The sequence below is a fragment of the Drosophila guanche genome, unplaced genomic scaffold (genome assembly GCF_900245975.1).
Source record: "Drosophila guanche unplaced genomic scaffold, DGUA_6, whole genome shotgun sequence".
Lineage (NCBI taxonomy): Eukaryota > Metazoa > Arthropoda > Insecta > Diptera > Drosophilidae > Drosophila > Drosophila guanche.
This window is the reverse complement of record NW_022995745.1, coordinates 279,960-299,000: the sequence shown is the minus strand read 5'-3', so window position 1 is coordinate 299,000 and position 19,041 is coordinate 279,960. Positions and strand designations below refer to the sequence as shown.

General features: G+C 48.1%; 3 protein-coding genes and 1 long non-coding RNA gene across 8 annotated transcripts; 1 reads left to right on the top strand and 3 right to left on the bottom strand.

The window, feature by feature from the left end:
• Positions 1-472: 472 nt before the first annotated feature.
• Positions 473-10,147, bottom strand: LOC117581195. Of its 4 annotated transcripts, none has more exons than XR_004573635.1 (3): positions 10,053-10,147; positions 9,182-9,436; positions 473-999 (listed from the first exon to the last, which is right to left on the bottom strand). It is a non-coding gene; the product is annotated as an uncharacterized LOC117581195 (long non-coding RNA). The 4 variants fall into 4 exon arrangements; XR_004573636.1 differs by having other exon boundaries at positions 10,061-10,128; XR_004573637.1 differs by having other exon boundaries at positions 10,108-10,126.
• Positions 10,148-10,559: 412 nt separating this feature from the next.
• Positions 10,560-14,071, bottom strand: LOC117581219 (AF4/FMR2 family member lilli). The gene is made up of 5 exons (XM_034268197.1): positions 12,657-14,071; positions 11,667-12,595; positions 11,001-11,586; positions 10,791-10,939; positions 10,560-10,733 (listed from the first exon to the last, which is right to left on the bottom strand). The coding sequence occupies exons 1-5, from the start codon at positions 13,891-13,893 to the stop codon at positions 10,671-10,673; spliced, it is 2,964 nt and encodes a 987-aa protein (XP_034124088.1). The 5' UTR covers positions 13,894-14,071; the 3' UTR covers positions 10,560-10,670.
• A 249-nt stretch (positions 14,072-14,320) lies between these two features.
• LOC117581306 lies at positions 14,321-16,355 on the top strand. Of its 2 annotated transcripts, XM_034268350.1 has the most exons (3): positions 14,321-14,917; positions 14,988-15,317; positions 15,360-16,355. In XM_034268350.1, the coding sequence occupies exons 1-3, from the start codon at positions 14,444-14,446 to the stop codon at positions 16,266-16,268; spliced, it is 1,713 nt and encodes a 570-aa protein (XP_034124241.1). In that variant the 5' UTR covers positions 14,321-14,443; the 3' UTR covers positions 16,269-16,355. The 2 variants fall into 2 exon arrangements, with proteins under 2 accessions (XP_034124241.1, XP_034124240.1); XM_034268349.1 differs by having other exon boundaries at positions 14,988-16,355.
• A 749-nt stretch (positions 16,356-17,104) lies between these two features.
• On the bottom strand, positions 17,105-18,895 carry LOC117581068. Its single transcript, XM_034267943.1, has one exon. It carries the CDS (start codon positions 18,893-18,895, stop codon positions 17,105-17,107), a length of 1,791 nt encoding a protein of 596 aa, XP_034123834.1.
• Positions 18,896-19,041: the final 146 nt, after the last annotated feature.

Genomic DNA, 19,041 nt, shown 5'->3' with positions numbered 1-19,041 from the left:
GTGTTTACGAGTGAGACGACACTAAGTTTACAGCTGTTGTTGTTGTTTTTTTCTAGCAGAAGCACATTTAGCGGTGCTTTTGGCGGTGCTTTTCATTTATTTACGGTTAGCACAGCAATTACACGCAATGCACGCGCTGCACACACCCACACACACACATGCAAATCCAGCATACGGCGTCACACGCACACGAACAAGCACACACACCTCTAAGAGGCAGGCCCACGAGCGTGTGTGTGTGCTCTAATGACAACAAAAACACACACACACACGAGATACGCACTCACACACACACACGCACGACACGCACACACGCAATTGCAGGCACCTTTGCAAAAAGCCCAAGAGATCTCGGATCTTGCGTCCCTTTGTACGTCGTTTGAAGCTTACTTTAATTTTTATTACACTTCTGCCCGAGAGTTCTTAAGCTTTTTTTCTTCTTCTTCTGTTTTGCTTTTGCGTTGCGTTTTTACTTTTGTATTTGGTCTTAGGTTATGGTAGTTTTTGTTAGATTATTGCAATTTTTGTTGTTTTTGATCTTAAAGGAATATTCTTTAAGATTTGTCGTCGCGGAGAATCGGCTGCGGTTGCACATTTTGCAAGGTATCATCCAATGCAAACATTTCACAATTATTGTTGGTATTCAACACACAATAGACAAAATTTGTTCAAAATCTAAAAACAATAATCAATTAACACTAATGACACGAATTTCGGGGCAGGGGATTTAATTGTTGTTACAATTGTGTTGACTTTTTTGTAGGATTTTAATTTCATTTGAGGGTTTGTCATCCCATTGTTATCCTCAGTTTTCTGGTTCCACTGTGCAGCAGCTGTTGATAATCCTTGCTCTCTGTTCCACTGTAATCTCGACGCTTTTACGTTCCACAGTGCCGGTGGCTGCTGTCTGTTGTTTTTTTTTTATCCTCTCCGCATAATAATCATTTGAAAATCAGACAGCTGTTGGTGGTCCACAGAGAGAGAGAGGGCCCTTAAAGGCTGCAGAAGACATGGAGAGAGAGAGAGAAGAGGTATACATGAATTAGTTTAGCTATGTTTTATACAAAGATTTAAAGTATATGCGTACTACATTAATGGAATATATACTATGCTTAAACGCAGCACTCGTCGAGTTGCAAAATGCAAATAATAATAAGGAACAGGGGAAAAAAAACCACACACAACACGACGAAGCTTGGCCGCTGCTGCTGTTCTGCTGTTAAGAAACACTACTGTTAAAAAGTTAACTGCGTTTACGGCTCTCTCTCTTTCACTGCTGGGGCTCTGCTCAGCTCTGTTCGAGAGAGAACTCTTGTGCCTGCTGGCAGCAGGTGAACGAACGACACGCGACGCAAAAAGCACAGAGAGCACAACGCCAGCGCGAGAGAGAGATTGAGAGAGTGTATTCGAGAGAGCGCCGAACGCGGTTCTAATACAAGTTCAACGTGTGAGCTGCTGCTGTGGCTGTGCCTACGGCTGGTAGCTGGGGCGCCGCCTAGCCTCTGACATTGCACACACTCCCTCTCCCACCACCCACTTACAGACAGCTGTTTCAAGTTCGATTTCGATGTCACAGCCTTCCCTTCGATTGCTCTTGTTGTCAAGTCGAACATTTCGGTTTTTCTTGTTTTTTGTGTGTTTTGTTTGCAATTTTAATTACAACTTTTCGTTGATTAACAAAAATACCACATACGTGAGCACATATTTTAATGAGAGACAACAAAAAGGCAGCAAAAAGCTTTGCCTTTTGCTTTTGCGGTGAAAGTGGCATTAGAGGTGGTTGTTGCCTTTTCTTTTGCCTTTTTCTTTTGACCGTAACTTCGTTCTGGCGGGTGGCGGCACATGTCGGCATTTGGAGGAGAGTTAAGAGAGTTGTTGTTGCCAGGGGCCAGAGCGGCAGAGTGTTGCCACCTCGTCTGCTGCTACTTAGCCTTTTATTTTGTTTTTTTTTCGGTACAGTAATCACTCGGGGAAAGGCAAATGGCAACCCTTGCCCGTTTGTTCGTTTCGTTCCACTTTGAATTTCTGTTAGAGACTGCTAGAGCTTGAACTTTTATACCCTTTTCCCCTTCCATTTTTACACCTGTAATGTTCCCCTCCCTCCGCTTTCTGGAATACCAAAAATGGCAATTGACAATGCGTTTTTGCTCTTTTTAAAAACCATTAAAAATTGTAGGAATATCTACACAAGTAAGAGATTTATAGAGATTTTAGCAGAATATATGTATGTTGTCTTTTCAGCATAGTATTTTATTTGATATTTAACATTCTGAAATTCTTTCACGCCCCCGCAGTACATCAGTTATGGTGTTGATGGTGGCTGTTGCCTTTCTGTATAGATGGACGATTTAAAAAAAAAAAAAAAAATTAAAAAAAACATAACAGAGAGAAAACCAGTTTGAAACCATCAAATCAATGCACTGAGAATGAGTGTCCCTGTCCTGTGGAATGATCATTGTCTCTGCTGTGTGTTGTTTGTCTTGTCTGTGAATCATTCTCTTGGCCACAAAATGCGTCACTTTCCGGGTTTGCCACAAGACTCCCCGATTTCCCACATGGTTGACTGTTGGATTGCACCTCCACCAATCCCTAAATGCGACAAAAGTAACCACCCCTACCCTAAGCCTTACCATTAGACAATGCCAGTAACTGTATTTATTTGTGGCCTTATCAATTGTTTTCTACTGACCGCTGTGACGTCACAACTCGCCAGGTTGCCTTCGAAGTTGCCTATTCCCTGCCCTGCCCTGCCCAACCTGTCTACCGCTTGTTATTTTTAGGCAGCCAGCAACAACTTAATTCCCTGCTTCATCATTTATTTTTGGGCCAACACGAAATCGACAACAGCAACAGCAGCAGCAGCAGCAGAAGACACGAAAAATCACCCCACACACTATCATTCGAAATCTGTAAATTCATGCACATGAATGATCCTCAATCTTCTCAATTAAAATCAAAGTTAATTTACACAAAGGATATGAGTGAGCGCAGTCAAAGAATTCGATTTTGGAATTTCCTTGAAAGCTTTAGGTTTCTTTCCTTTGTGATAAATTCAATTTGCATTTGCACAAAGTGTTAATTGATCTTAATAAACAAATCTCACGTTAGATGTCTTTAAATATAATCAAATCGGAAGAAGGGGAAAAACAACCCACAAAAAACCACAAATCTCAACATTCTTTTGTTCTTTTTTGTCTGTAAATAATAGCCACATTCAAAGAGCTAAAAGATAATTAACCTTATCATCCCATAAAATAGGCTAGCCATCTACAAGAGTGTAAAATATTATTGCAATCGGATAGCCCCACAAGGTGCTGCTGATTCCAGTGAGGCCGCCTTCTGGTGTTAATATACAGATGGAATGGAAATGGCAACTGGGCTTCCAAATATTTATTTATTATGTACAGATGTGGATATTACGTATCTAATATCAAAGAAGTACAGAACAGCTGTGTAGTGGGTAGGGGTAGGATAGGGTGTTCCATAACTTTCTGGCGCGTAATTTGATTTCCGATTCATTGATAATAATTATGGTTTGTATATTTATTTATTTATAGTGGAAATTAAAGTTTTATTACCATACCCTTCATGGAGAAAATGATGCCTCCAAGGGCGTTGATTTGCTGGGAAAATGCCCGATAAGCGATATGATAACAAAAACTGGGCAAATGGGGGATTATTTTATAATGAGATATGTACCAAAAACCCTAGAAATCTTTATATGGAAACGGGCCTGATATTCCTTAAACCCTTTCTAGGGTACATACACAATCCCAACCCGTTCATGATCATCATTTTCTAGCGACGTTTTATTGTGAGCGGCGTTTGACGTCAAAACGTGACTGTGCGCGTGTCTGTCTATCTAACTGTGTATGTGTTGCTGAGAGTAAAACTACTAGCTCTCTCTTTCTCACTGGCAGCGACAGGCACACACCGCTCTCTTCTTTCGATGCCACCCACACGCCTCATGCGCTGACCCAAATCGATGGCCTGCTGCTGCTGCTCTTCTGGCAAACATTTTGTCGTCTTTTTGTTTGTATTTGTGGGGCTAATTTAAAATACAAAACGTCTTATAACTGGTGGCAGATTGGAGTGATAAGTACTACAACGCACTCCCTTTGGAACGCTTTTCCATTACTCTACCTAATTTGAAAGGGTTTTTGGTTTGCAGCGCAACATGTGGGCGGACGGCGGGCAACGCCTCTTCTGCCGTGTAAAAAATAACCTTTTCGTATAAGGTGGATGGATTTTCTTCCAGGCGATCACAGTGTTGAAACGATGTTCCCGTAAGTGAACCGCTACAAAATACGCACAGTGACAAAAAGCAGACTGTGTTTCGCTTACAAGTGCTAATGGATTTAGCTTAGGTTGAATTACCGTTAGCCAAAATATTACAGCAGAACGGTGCGAGTGAACCTTTCTCGACTATTCACTGTACTTGTATGCATGTGTTTATGTTTGTGTTTGTGCTCCAAATTTTCGGACGGTTGCGGTGCGACTCTGTCTTCTAAAAATACTTTTTAGGCGGGTTTCTCTCGTTTCTCTCTTCTCTCCTTCCCCATTTCCATTCTCCTTTCTTCTCTCCTCTTCTTCTTCTTCATTAGTAGTCTAGTTCATAAGTATAGCTGAATAGCCACAAAGAAATCAAAGAAAGCAAAAAGAAATGCAAAAAAAGAATAAGAATAATAATAAACGAAAAAAAGAACGGTTTCAGCGCTTTTGAAAGCACTTTTTTTTAATTTTTTTCTGTTAATGAAAGATTGTGCAAAAAAAAGGAAAGAACAAACGAAGACTTGTATGCTTTTTCTCTCTCTTCCTCCCACCCAATCTTTCTTTTGGCTGCTTTTTCTGCTAAATGCGTAGTAGAGCGAGAGTAAGTGAGAGAGGGGGAATTTACATGCGGCATGAGAGAGAGAGCGAGCTTTTTTATATATATTTTTTGTTTGTTTTTACTGTTTTGTGTGTTGTGGTTCAAAGTTCAATGACCGATTCTGTCGAAACAACATTGGAAACCGACACGAAGCGCAGAGCGGCACGGAACGGCACTTCTCGTCGCGGCGCAGTCGCAGAGCTGTTTCGCAGCAGCGTCGACGCCGACGACGACTGATGCCGCTCTTCCCCGTACACATGGACAAGGTCACACAGCCACGCGATGTTTTGACTGTGTGTGTATAAAGTTGATTTTTGCTCAATACGCAATAAAAGCTCAACAAACTGCCTCCAACATGTGCAAATAATAATAGACATAGACGTACAAAGGCGTGTGAGACCGTGAGGGAACGAATCGCAGAACTTTGCATCGTTTCGAGTTCAGGATTGAAACCTTTTTTTAATATTGTTTATTCTATGACTTTTTCTTCGACTATCATACACTAAGGTAGAAAAGTGCCGCTGATGAATTTATGGGTATCAGAACTTCGTGAATAAGCAAACACAACAGATACAAAAACAAAATAAAATAATATCTAAAATACATTAGGGTGTTGGGAAAAAAAAAATTTGTATCTTCTATCTCCCAAAAAGGGTATCATAAGTGTCGTTACCCCTTCGATATCTGTTGCCACTACTACCTTCCTCTCTATTCCACTTCCACTTTCTCTCTCTCTTTTTTTGTTCTCAATGTTCTTCCTGCACCTGAGTCTGTGTTTATGTGAGTGTGTGTGTGTGTGCATGTTCTGTTTTTTATGGTAATTCAAAACTGCGCATTCATTGATGACCGACGGCGACGGCGCAGAGCTTTGACAATGGCATTGAAAAGCATTTTGCAAGCAGAGGAGAGAATGCAGGCAGCGCGCAGCGACAGCAGCAACGATCGTCTGCTGCCTCAGTACTGCCGCCGAATGCGACTCTGCGCTTACGAAGGAAATAAAGAGAGACAAACGGGAAGGCGGCGTAAAAAGAGAATACAAATTATAATTAGAAATATTTTATTTTGCAAATTTTGCGTTTCCAGTCGAAAATTTTCCGAAATTTCAGTCCGCTAATAGTTTTCCCTCGAAATACATATATATGTTCATATAAACATAAAAAGTTTCGTTGCAAAATACTTTTGGATAATAGATGGAATCTTTTTGGATCTCCTATCTCCCGTGGTAAGAGTCTGTAAATAATTATTTCAATTTTTATTGTGGGGAAAGCTATTTGTCGCTTGCGTGCTGATTGGAGGTTACAACAACAACAATTACACCAAATGCCGTTTATTTGCAAAAATATATTTATTTATTATATGGGAAATAATTCCAATGGTCGCAGCGGAAGGTTAAGATAGAGAGCGGGAGAGAAAGAGAGGGGTAATACGTATATTGCACAAACAAACTATTCTCTCTCTCTCCCCATTAACCCCCTCATCAATCGACTAACCAGAAAGCGATGGATGTCAGAATGTGTGACGTCGTCAGCGGCCGTGGCTCAGCAGCGCGACTGCGACATCGGGCAGCGCGCAGCGACATCTCCGCCTCCCAACAGACAGCACGTGTAAAAGCATCTGTTTTGTTGTGATTAAATGACAGTTCATGCGGCTGCCGCCTCTCGCCTCTTTTCTCCACAGTCTCCATATTTCTCTCTCAGTGGCTGGGCTTTGCTCTGCAGCCCCCAACACGTGTGCTGCTGCCTGCTGCTGCTGTTGGGTGCTGTTGACCAAGGCATCGGCGTCAACGTTAACGTTAACGTAAGCGTCAGCGCAACTGCTGCGCAATTGTTAGGGACTGCTAATGGAAATATTTTTCGAAACGCATTTAGCCAATTAATCGGTTTTTTGCGAAGGGGAAGGGTGAAAGAATAAAGAATGCTGCAAATAATGTCTCATTCTTACTTAGTTTGGAACAAGAAACATTCATTCGAATTTAACGATTCGATAAATATCCCAAAGAGATATCGATTATGAATTTGTACAGAATTTTTGAAGGGATCTTTTCTCTGTTTTCAATTTGTCAAAAATCCAGAAGGGAGTCTGAAAAGCAGGCGATGATTTGTCAAGAATCTCCATCTGCTTTCACAATTCCCTTTGACTCATTTGGAAACAGTCGCAAAAACGAGTAAAACAAACAAAAAAATGACTCTTTTAAAATATTTCATAGCCCTGCTGCCGCTGTTGGTCCTTGCACAAGTCGCCCAGTGCTATCGGATTGGACCCCGTTACAGCGGCTTCTATGCCGACCTGCCCGACTACTGTGACGAACAGCAGAAGACGAGTGAAGACGACGGTACCGTTTCCTGTTATCGAGGAAGTGCCACGATCAAGAAGCCACCACAAGATGGAGCCTCCTGCAGCTCCAGAAACTTCTCTGCCCAGGGACTGGGACTGGAAGCAAACACTGCAGCAGCTATAGCCCAGAATGCAGCCAAAATGGCAAAGGCAGCAAGTGAGGCACAGGCCGGTGCTGCAGAGAATGCCGCCAATCTGGTCCGCATGCAGCTGGCGGAGAAGGCAATGCAAGCTGCTCGTACCGCCAATGCGGTGCTGGAGGACAAGGAGGCGGTCGTCAAGATTTTTGAGCGAGTGCTACACGATGCCGAGGATAGGGTCATCCAGGCGAGCGCTTCCCTGGATAACAGCGAGTCGAATGCCGAGGGTGCCTCTGCGGCTAGCATCTATGCCGAAGCACTCAAGGACCGCCTCAAGGGTATCCTCGAGCAGACCAAGGCTGGCCTCGCCAACATCGATGCATTCGAAAAGCAAGTGAACGCCGATCTCGAGAAGAACACCGAGATGCTGCTCAATGCCGAAGAGTTGGTCGAACGTCTTGAGCAGCAGCTCGCTTGGGCCCGCGAGGACTACGAAAAGATGAAGAAGGTCGCCCGCCATGCAGCCAAAGCGGCTGCACAGGCCCGCCGAGTGATCAATGCCGCAGCATCCACATGTGGATCCAAGGGAAAACGAGAGATCCTCAAACATGCTGATGCTCTTCTAGCAGCTTATGTCCAGCTGCATCGCGACCGTGAGGCACGGAAGTTGCAACTGAAGCAACATTTGCAAAAACATTAATTTATTTGTTAATTTGACATTTGATTTTCTGAATTTCCATTAAAGTTGATATCTTAAATGAAAATAAATCCATTTGGAAGACTGGAAGTGGTAATATTTTCTAGAGTCTAGTGGTTTCCCGACCAAAACAGCTGCTGCCCCAAAAATTTGAAAGCGGCCTGTTGTCCAGCTGTTTTCCATGCGGCAAGAGGCATTTACATTTATCCCAAAAGGGCGGAGGCGGAGTGGCGACAGTGCTAAATGGTGGGTGGCTGGTTTGGTGGAGGGGGGTCGGGGGATTGGCTATTGAAATTGCAGAGTTGCCACCTCAGTGCGCTGTTGCGCTGTATGCCTATGTTGTTGTTATTGCCGGCGGCAGAGGCAGCCGCAGCCAACGTTGTTGAAAATTCAAAACGCCAACCAGAGAGCAAAGGGCCGCCACCGACGCGAAGAGCATAAACATGGCAAAGGGAGAGAGAGTAAAGTGAGAGAGAGAGAGAGGGAGCATAAGGGCGCGCGCATTTTAAAGGCTGCAAAACAAAAAAAAAACGTGCAAAGAGCGTGGAGAACACAAACACACACATGGTAGCTCTCTCCCATTTGTCTGTTAAAACACAATTCAATTTAATTTTAAATTATCACCATTATTAATTAATATTTAAGAGAAAAATCTATTTCCCACCCAAAGTCTATTTCATTTTGCCGCTGTGCCGCTTCTTTGCAGACACGCATACACATATACAAAAGATGCAGAGCGAGAGAGGAGCGTCGAGCCGCTGCATCTGCGCCGCAAAAAGGTTTGCCGGATTCAATAGTTAATTTTGTGCATTAATAAAATGAGCAACCGCAATGTTTGTGGTGCAGTGTAGATTTTTGTCAGCAGGTGGACTTTTTTCTCTCTCTCACTCTTTCTCTCTCTTTTGAACCCCCCCCCCCCCCCCAACAAATTCCTTTTCATCCCAAAAACACAAACGTTTTTGGGGAAGGGTAAACAGGGGGGAAAGAGACAAAAGCCGGGAAAAACCAAATTGNGCCAGGGGGAAGCAGACAAAATGCCGGTAAATCCAATATGTTTGGGCCTGCTGCGTTTAACAGCACGCTGTTGCCCGCTAACAGTGCAGTGTTGTTTTCCTGACGCCTGGCTTTGGCTTCTTTTCTACTCCGCTCTCGCTCTCTCGTTTCTCTTTTGCCTTTTCAACATAACCAAACATCACTTACATTTGCTTTTCGACTGAATGCTGCTGCTGCTGTTGTTGTTGTTGCCTCTGTTGGTTTTTCTGCTGCTGCTGTTGCTGTTCTACCGATGCCGCTGTTTTTTTTTATTTTATTAATTTTGCACTTTGACTCTGGTTTTCTATGTTATTATTGCTTTATTCCACAAACAGCAAATGGCGGTTGTTGTTTTTGTTGATTGTTGCAGCTGCTGCTTTGGTTGTTGTTGTTTCCGCTGCTGCTGCATAAAAACATGTTTCACTTGAAAGCAGAAGAAGAGACGTTGATGACGACGCTGCGCTGCTGCTCCTGCACACACGCAGCCGAACGCACACTCACACACACAGCGATAGAGAAAGAGAGAGACCTGACAAACAAAAAATTTGCCTGACTTTTCCTTTTTTGTTACTTGTTGTTGTTACTGCTGTATTTTCCCTTTAGCACTTCTTGCACTCGAATGCTAATATAATTGATTAAATACACACACGCATGAGAATTTCATCATTTTCAATTGAAAGCCGAAAAAGCAAAAACAACACAAAAAAACATATACGATTCTTGGCTGTCCGTTTGTCCCGTCCGGCCGTCTGCGGGCCAACAAAAGAGCGCGTCGCAACAGCGAGGAGCGGAGCGGGAGCGGACAGCAGCAGTGTACAAAAAAGGCACACCAAATGAGGAGAGAGACATAAAGAGAGAGCTGGCGAGCGAGAGTGAGGGAGAAAAGAAGAAAAAAAAAACAGACAACGAAATTGGAATGCTATGCGTTAATTTTTTCCGTTTGATAATTGGCGGCGGCTTTCCCCGCGATTCGCCTGCATGCACTGCACTGTCGATGGTCGTCGGTAGGGGGATTTGGTGCTCTTATTTTTTCACTCACTTAATTACCAAATGGAGAATTGGAAACACAATAACAAAAAATAAAGCACACACACCACCAATATATTAGCGTTTCGGGGAACGGCAACCAGTGTGACCGCGGATTTACGGATAAAGTGTGCCGTCTGACCCTCAGCAGTATACCGAAATATCCCTTTTCGTGCTCGAAATACATCAAAAATATACCTACAATAAGCTCCGAAAATCACATTCTTCATTTTCATTGTTTGATGAAATATTATAACCTAGTTAGGACTCTCACCTGTAAACATGTAATTTTATTTGATTTAAGATTTAATTTTTTATGATTTTATGATTGGCATGATCATAAATTCCTTGAATTCGTGAAATCTTTTTCAACAAAAGTACTCAAGAAAAATTACCATTTTCATACACAATAACTACACATTTGCTACATATTTACGTAAATAGTAACAGAGACACCTGGCGAGAAAATGTGTATAACAAAGTTGCAGCAAGTCCACACAGATGGCGCCACGCAAATGCATAATATTAAACATTTTTTATTTGGAAAAAAAATTAAAAATTATCATTAAAAAACGGAAATCAAGCCTTCAACTGGCAATGTGTTTTGTAAGGGGGGAAGGGGAAGTATTTCCTAAATGATTGTCAGGCTGTGGTTCAAAGATATCTTGCCCTTGGACACGCGACTTTGCATGCGCTGAAAGAAAACGAAAACAGATCAAAAAATATTATAGAACGAACATGAAAAACATACCCGATTGAAGACATCACGCATGAGGCGATTGCTGCGGCGCCGTTGCTCCTCGCGCACACGATTCTGAGCGGCCACAACCTCGGGCAGTCGCTGGCAACGTTTGCTGGTCAATGCCTTCATCTCTTTGGTGGAGAAAACTCGAACGCAAGCTGCAGATTAGAGCGGATTGAAAGGAGACCATTCGATGGCTGTGATATATGCTTTGCTTACATGTGACTGGCGGTGGCAATTGTTGCAGTCGCCTGTCCAGTGTCTCCAGTGTGACATCCTCCCCGAGCAGCTGTTCTAATTCGCGCCGTCGCTCGCTGCGCAGCATTTGCATTTGATTGAGTATGGCCTTGCGCTGCTTGGACTTGGCACAGAACTTGGGGCGAGCGAGCTGCAGGTGATCCTGCAGCGACATTGTCTGCTGCATTTCGCTCTCCACAAACTGAATTATGTACGCAATGCCATGCCTGCCCCTGCGCTGCGTCTGTGTCTGCGTCTGTGTCTGCGTTGGCTGCTGACTCTCGTTTCGGTCTCTGCGTTGCCTTTGGCCTCTGCTACCCGTTGTTGCCTCATCATACTGATGCGTGGTGCTGGTGCTGGTGCTGGTGGTGGTGGTTGTGGTCGTCTTGGAGCTGCTTACCACTCCACCCCCAGCCATCGGTATGGACATCTCCGAGCTGAGGCACAACATCGAAGAGATTGAACTGCTGCTGGCGGTGGTGGTCGTTGTGGTGGTGGTGGCGCCATCTGCCACTGCTGTATAGTAGACACCATCTCCAGGTGACATTTCAATGTGGTGTTGTGATGCCTGAAAATGAAAGAGATGGCAACACCAGAGAGGAGTGTGTGAAAGGGAAGGCTACCACGGGACCAGTGCGGGATAATTACCATTGATTGTGGCTCTTGTTGTGGCTCCTGTTGCAGCTGCATTCGTGGCACTACACGCTGCAATTGCTGTTGCTCCTTCTGCTGCTGCTGATGCTGTTGCAATTGTTGCAGCTGCTGCTGCTGTTGGTTCTGATAGTGCTCCATAAACTGTCGCTGTCGCTGCTGCACAAATGAGCAAACACTTTCGCTGCGACCACCATCGCTGTTGGAGCTGTTGGGTGTTGCCATTTTTTCACGCTGTGACCTGCCTCTCGGCGGTGGTGGTGGTGGTGGGGGAGCTGGGGGTGGTGTTGGTGTTGGTATCGCCTGTACATCCGCTGCGGCTGGCAGCTCATCTGAGGCCCGCTCTACGGCTACTAGATACTGCTCTTGTCCTTGCTGTGTGTGGAGAGGAGGAGGTACTTCCTGCTGTGGCGCTTCCACACTGATCAGCGGATTGTACTCAATGGCATTTGTGGGACTCCTGTGAACCACTGCCACTGCCTGGCCATAGGATTTCCTATGCACAATCTTGTACATCATCTGCAGCCGCTTAATCTCCAACTCAATCGAACGGAGTGCCAGGCGACGCTCCGAATCGTTGCTCGACGAACACGAACGCGAGCGCGAACGCTCCTCGTACTCGATCTCGCTTTGGGTCATCGGATTGAGCCACTCCTGGCTCACGAGTTGCATTGCCGCCGGAGCTGTGGCGGCTGCAGCAGAGGCGATGACAACCTCCGCAGATGGAGGACGCTGCTCCGTTTCGGTGGCTTCACTGGCTGCTTTGCTGGCGCGTGGATTGCTGCGTGCGGTGACCATCTCCTTGGAGCTGCTCGCCGTCGAGGAGCCCGAGTTGGTGGCCATCAAAATGCGTGTCCTTGGCGCTGGCACGGGACGAGCCACACTGGCTGTCGTATTGGTGGCCATGTCCTGCAGCTGTGCAGCAGCTGTGCGGCACACAAAACGAATCATTAGCTAATGCGCAAGGGAATTCTGTTTTAGACTTACCTTTACTCTTCGATGGGCTCTGGCGGGAGCGCAGCGTGTCCCCAAATTCGATGCAGGAGATGCGCTTCGCTATGTTCCGTATTAAAACTCTCTTCTGGCTGTGGCTGAGACTGTGGGACTGCACCAGCGAACAGAGTAGATCCACGCCCAAGTCTAGATCACCCTTGGTGACTGCTGCTGCTTCCGCTTCAGTGCCTGCCGCATTTGAGGATGAGGCAGAGGAGCTGCCTCTGTCTGGCGCTGGTTGACAGTTTTCTTTGTTCTCCCTTGCCTTTGGCTGCCTTCGACTGGCCAGCACCTTCTCTAGCTGTGCGGCCGTATACTGACGCTCCTTCTCCTTCTCCTTTGCCAGCTGCTGCTGCTGCTTCTGATGCGGCAACGATGAGTGATGATAATCAAAGCTACTGGCCAACGAGCTGCCACCAGTTGGGGATGTTAGCTCGCGCCTGGAGCTGCTCCGATTGCTTTGATTGCTGCTGCTGCCCCGACTGCGCGTGTTCCTTCGTTCGCTGCGGTGTACGAACGTGCTGGAGGCCAAAGGTGGCGGCTGTGCCAGCGGCAGTGGCTCCAGGCTCGAGCCCTGCTCCAGCTGCAGCCGATCCAAATGGGTTTCCGAGCGCTGCTGCGGCTGGCGCCAGCACTCCTCCAAGATGGAACGCTCCAAGGTGCTCAAGTTGCTGGTGGACACCGCTCGCTTGTAGTAGCCCACATCGGCGGCTGGATCCCATTCGAGCCGCTTGTGTGACTTAATCGCCGACGACTCGGGCGTTTGGGTATTTTTTGTCTTCTTCTCGGGCGTCCTGTCCGGCGCCTGGCTGCCCGCTGGCTTCGTGGGTGTGCGCAGATCCTCCACGGACGCGGACACCACACAGTCGGTGGCTACAATGGGTGTGACCTTGATGATCTCCTCTTCGCTTTGTGTTTCCTTTGGCACAGATGCAACGGCAGCTGCTTCCTGCTGCTGTCCAGCTGCCGCAGATGTCCTGCCACGGGCGGGCTTTGAGGGCGCTGCCACAGATCGTGGCGTGCAGTGTAGGGGCGCCGTGTACATGCTCGTATTGCTGCGACTGGTGCCACTGCTGTTGGTCGAGGACAACGCCATGAAACGCTCCAGTTCCCGATCCACAGCCAGCTCGGATAAGTATTCCCTGGCCTTTGGTGGGACGCGCGACGCCAGCAGACGCTTCTCGTCCGTGTGTTTGCGTTGGTGTGCGCTGGCACACTGATGTCCAGGCATTTTGCACCACTTCACGTGTATCCACTTCTATTTATGTGACACAATTGCAGTTGAGTTTGGGTTTTGGCTCAAAATGAAAATTGCATTTTTTGAAATGCGACGGAAGTGCTGCAAAATGCTGATAACTGTACAGTGCTCAGAAATATATCGAACTTAACCCGCATAACCCCGCTATTTTTAAAGAAGCCAACAGTTTCAGCTGTTGGTAGAATTCGCTTGCTAGCTCTTTTTACAAATTTGTAACCAATATTATTGTGTAAAAACATACAATCACAGTATTGTTATGTTACTTAGAAACTCAAATTGTTTAATATCGCAGGGATGATCAGATTTTGATCGCAGCTACATTTAACTTATCGCACATAAATATCGATATATTCGTGCCAGCAACCCTGTACATCGATAAGTATAATCAAAAGTCGCGGGTATGCTGCGTATGTGCAGCAACTGCAGAAGTAAAACAACAGGAAAAAAACCGAACGTATTTGGTCCTTGGTGGCATTGCTTTCAGTTAATAATACAACTAACTAAATTAAAATAAAGTAAAATAATGCTAGAAACCAAGAGCATAAGTGCTTTGGCATTTACTGAGACGCCGCGCAAGCGTAAAAGGGAAACCAGCGGCTGCGTGCCCCTGCCCCAACCCCTGCCCCAGCAGCAGCAGCAGCAACCCTTAAACAGCGACGCCAAGGTGCAGCAGGAAGCAGCTGCCACTGCCGTCACAGAGTCATGCTTCACCAACGCTGCGTTCAGTTCGACGCCCAAGAAGCTGATTGGACGCCGCCGCCTGGCCAAAGAGAATTGCAATCCGTTTCCCTGCTTGGAGTTCAAGTCCATTGCGGATTTGGCACAGCAGCAGCAGAAGGAGCAGCAGCAGAAGGAGCAGCAGCAGCAGCAGCCACCACCCAGCAATCCCTTTGAGGTTGTGCGTCATCCGTGCAAGAAAAAGAAACGAGAAATTGCCTGCTTTGAGAATCCTGGCCTCAATCTAGAGCTGCCCGAAAAGCAATTCAATCCGTATGAGGTAGGTCCTGCCATGCACTTTACACTCCATCCTCCATCCTCCATCCCACTCACACTTTGTCTTTCCGCAGGTCATTCGTTGCATCGCCACGCCCAACAAGGGCTTCGTCAATGCCGCCCTCAATGTGCGTGGCAGCGATGCGCCTGCCTCGCGTAATCCCTTTGAGATTCATCGCCAGAGCGAGATTTCCGCCTTGGCCAGCAATCCCGCAGGCGTGGCCAATCCCGCATTGGCCGAGGAGGCGCAGTCGCTGCTGCTGGAGCCGACCAGCCTGAAGATCGGTCTGCCATTTGTGCCCAATGTCGGCTGTCGCATCGACTTCCATGGCATGTCCCTGGCCCAATTGACGCCCAGCAAGCTGCTGGCGGAGAAGCTTGTCTTTTCGCCAGTGCCAGGACCAGGACCAGGACCAGAGGATGTGGCGGGGGCGGGGGCGGTGGCTGGGCCAAAGCGTTCGCTGGGTGCCATTAGTGAGGAATCATCCACGATGGACATTGGCAAGGAGCTGGATCGCTACCAGCTGGAGCTGGAGAATAGCATCAATGAGGCAAAGCTGCGCAAGAAGGCTGGAGTCCTGCTGGAGTCGGAGGAGACGCAGGAGACCCTGACGGTGGTGCAGGAACGCCAGGAGGGAGCTCTTGTGGAGCGTCAGCTTATATGCACCAGAAGGCGCACTCTGACGGAGATAACCGAAGTGCCAGAGGAACAGAAAGAGGAGGAGCAGCAGGAGCCAGAGGAGCCGCAGCAGCCAGAGGAGGAGCAGCTAGATCCCGAGCCAGATGCAGCTGAAGCCGATGTGGCATATGCCTCGGAGTCCGACGAGGAAGACTTTAAGGCACCCGCGCGCTTTGTGCGCGCCTATCGGCCAGCAGCCGCCAGCAAGGAGTCTCTGCACTCGATTGGCTCCAGCAAGTCCGGCAAGTCCCAGGACAAGCCACCGACCAGCGGCCATGGCATGAAGAATATGATACGCAAGTCGATACGCCGCCTCATGCATCCCATGGAGAGCAGCGCCACTGGCAGCCACTCCCCGGAGAAGCCGCACAACAATATCATGCAAAGCATTCGCCACAGCCTGCGACGGCGGCCACAGAAGGAGATGCCGCTGCACGAGGAGCAGTCGGAGCCCGAGGAGGAGCAGCAGGCACATCCAGCTGAGATCTCCATTGTGGATAGCAGCGAGCGCACAATGAAGCTGCGCTCGAGCATTGCCCAAACGGAGTACATGACCATCGAACAGCTGACGAACGAGAGGAAGCACACGCTGCGGAATAGCATTCGTCGCTCGACACGCGAGGTGCTGCGTCATGTGTTCCACAAGAGTCACGATGCCTATGCCACGGCCAAGTGAGCGGGAAGATCGATCACAAATCAATTCTTTTATTACTTTAGACGCTAAGATTATTACATTTTTAATTGCACCCAAAGATTGTCATACGAAAGTGCACCACAAACCCAAACAACAATCCAAACAAGTAGATCCCCTGCGGTTCCTTTTCGCTTTTTTTGCGAAGATTTCTTTTTCTTCTTTTTTTTTTGGTCACACACACACGCACATTTGGAATGTTTACTTTGAATGTTTTATTGCACGTTTATATTTATATATAGTATGTAATGTATTGTATTTGTATGAACCTTTTTTATATATGTATAACATTTGTTTCTTTACATAAACCTCATGCTATATGCAAACTGAGTGTGACTTTTACAACACTAACGTTACATGGGGCACAAAAACAAACATGCAATGTTAACCGAAGCATGGGAATAACTGCTCCTGGCCCAAGGTGAATTTACGTGCGGAAGAAGCTATTGGTTCTACACCACAGGCCTTCAGGCTTAACGCTAACCCTTTCAACATTTTGCAGTTAATTCGGTTTTTTGGTTGCTTTCCCTTCCCATTTGTTTGCTTAGGGATTTGCTACACAAATTAGGCTCGGCTAATCGTCAGATTTCAATGAATGGTCCCCGGTTCCCTATTTGTAACTGTAAATTGTAAATGCCTTAAGATGGCATCTCTTAACATTTGAAGTTTGTCAGCTGTTAAGCTGCTGTTGAATAACAGAAAGAAGAATAACTGAGAATAAATACCTAAAGGTGAATGTTAATGGAGAGGGAATAAATAGCATAAATCCCCGATGGATTTAACATAATTGAGAGGCTAATCCTCTAACATCTCTCCACTGCTTACTTGTAGACTGTTTGTAGAAGTGGTCGACGACGCTGCTCCAGTGGCTTGAAGGCATGCTGATAGACGCTGGCCAAGCGCCAATGCTCCGGATATCCACCCTGGCCGGCACCACCGCCCTGACTGCGAAAAGGCGGCACCAGCGTATCGATGTCGTAGTTCTTCTTGGCGTACGGCTGCCTTGGTCGTGGCACCACAAGCACTCGCCCGCCGCCGCCGCCGACGCCGCCCGAGCAGCCCGTGCAGCCCGTATCCATGCCCATGAAGTCACCGGAGGAGGCATTGTGCTTGGCCACGCCCGCCCGGAAGGCGGCCTTACTGGTGAGACAATGACCATGGCCATGGCCATGCCCGAAGGCTGGCGGACAGCAGCCCCGCGAGGCTGGGCCTGGGGCTGGGCCAACCTTGTGGCAGAGACGACGCGCGGGTCGACGCAGTAGCGTGTCCCGCTTGCAGGCGGGTCCGGCCGGGCGGCAGCCATGCTCCAGGTGCACACCGCCCGGACCATTGCCCTCGCAGCTGGACTCGGGGCCCAAGTACTTTTCGCGCAGCGCCTGATACGCCTTGTCGCCCCCCAGCAGTGGCGACGATTGATACTGTTTGGCCAGTCGATTCGGGGGCATTCCACCGCCGCTGGAGAGTTCCGCGAGATTGCCAAAGCTGACGCCGGCGGCAGGTGGGCCGCGGCGACAATGGGAGGCGGCACTCGAGTCGCGGGAGACGCTGCGTGCCCGATCCCTGTGGGGTGGGGAGTAGTCGCAGGCGCAGGGATCCTCGCGATCAATGGCCCTGCCGCCAAAGTCCGTCTTCCGGCGCAGGATGTCCTTGTCGAAGAAGTCCGCCTCGCCCAGCGTGCTGGTGAAGACGCCCGAGGAGCGACCCAGATCGGCGGCATTGTCCTCCCGTGGCGTACGCACGCAGGTGAACACCGCCGGTCCCGCCGAATCGTTGGAGCCATCGATATGCCGCGCCAGACGCGGCTCCTCCGTGGCACTGGCGGGCTTAAAGTCCCAGCAAATGGCCAGATCCATGGGTCCCATTTTCTTGGCCGGTGCCGAGCCAACGCCACGGAATGTGTCCCCACCGCCGATGCCGCCGCCACCATAGGCTTTGGGCACCACACCGCCGCCTGTTTTGGGTCGGAACACCTTCATCTTGGTGCAGTGCGTCGGGCCGGCATTGTGCGTCTTGACGCCCACGCCCGTGGCAATGGGATCGATATCCAGCGAGAGTCCGGCATGTCCGCCCGCGATCTGCGCCTTGCGGAACGCCAAATCCGCCACACAATCGGGCAGTGGCTGATGGTCGAGATTGTCCTGATGCATGCGCTTCGCCAGCTCAAAGTTTGCGTACGCCGGCACCACCGGCGAGGGGCAACGCTCGTTGGGCTTCTCGGTGATCGAGTGCAGCGGCATCTTTCTGATCAGATCCGGATCCAAATCGTTGTCGCTCTTATATGCTGCGTTCCTCTGATATGAGATCAGATCCTTGCCGGGCACAAAACCCGAGTCGAATGCCGTGTCAAAGGTCTCTCCGTTCAGATGATCCGCGTAGCGGGATTGTGCCGCTGCCAAGGCAGGAAACTGCCGCCCCGTTGCGGATGTCACCCTATCCCGGTACTTGATCGGTTGGGTCTCCTCCCTGTCCAAGTACAGGCGACTCAGTGGCTCCGTGTGGTCCCTGGCCTGCTTCTGATCGAGCAGCAGCTGGTGCGTGGCCAGACGGTACTCTGGTTCCGTGTGGTCCCCAGGCGTATAGGATAGATCCGGCAATACGGCTGCTTGCGACATGGTTTTGGGTGAGGTTTTCAGGTCACTTTTTGCTTATAATCAATTGGTTTTTGGGGTGAAGAGATGAAGATGGAGATGCAGTTGCAAATGAATTATATACAAATGTTTTTGATGGGATGGAAAAGGCATTGAGTGCATCGGATTGT

Excerpts from the sequence above, each read along its gene's own strand:
- LOC117581219 (XM_034268197.1), bottom strand. The coding sequence starts at position 13,893 with ATGCCTGGACATCAGTGTGCCAGCGCACACCAACGCAAACACACGGAC. Across the intron at positions 11,587-11,666 it reads AACAAGAGCCACAATCAATG|GCATCACAACACCACATTGA; the intron begins GTAATTATCCCG and ends TTTCATTTTCAG. Across the intron at positions 10,734-10,790 it reads TGCGTGATGTCTTCAATCGG|CGCATGCAAAGTCGCGTGTC; the intron begins GTATGTTTTTCA and ends GTTTTCTTTCAG.
- LOC117581306 (XM_034268349.1), top strand. The coding sequence starts at position 14,444 with ATGCTAGAAACCAAGAGCATAAGTGCTTTGGCATTTACTGAGACGCCG. Across the intron at positions 14,918-14,987 it reads AGCAATTCAATCCGTATGAG|GTCATTCGTTGCATCGCCAC; the intron begins GTAGGTCCTGCC and ends GTCTTTCCGCAG.
- LOC117581068 (XM_034267943.1), bottom strand. The coding sequence starts at position 18,895 with ATGTCGCAAGCAGCCGTATTGCCGGATCTATCCTATACGCCTGGGGAC.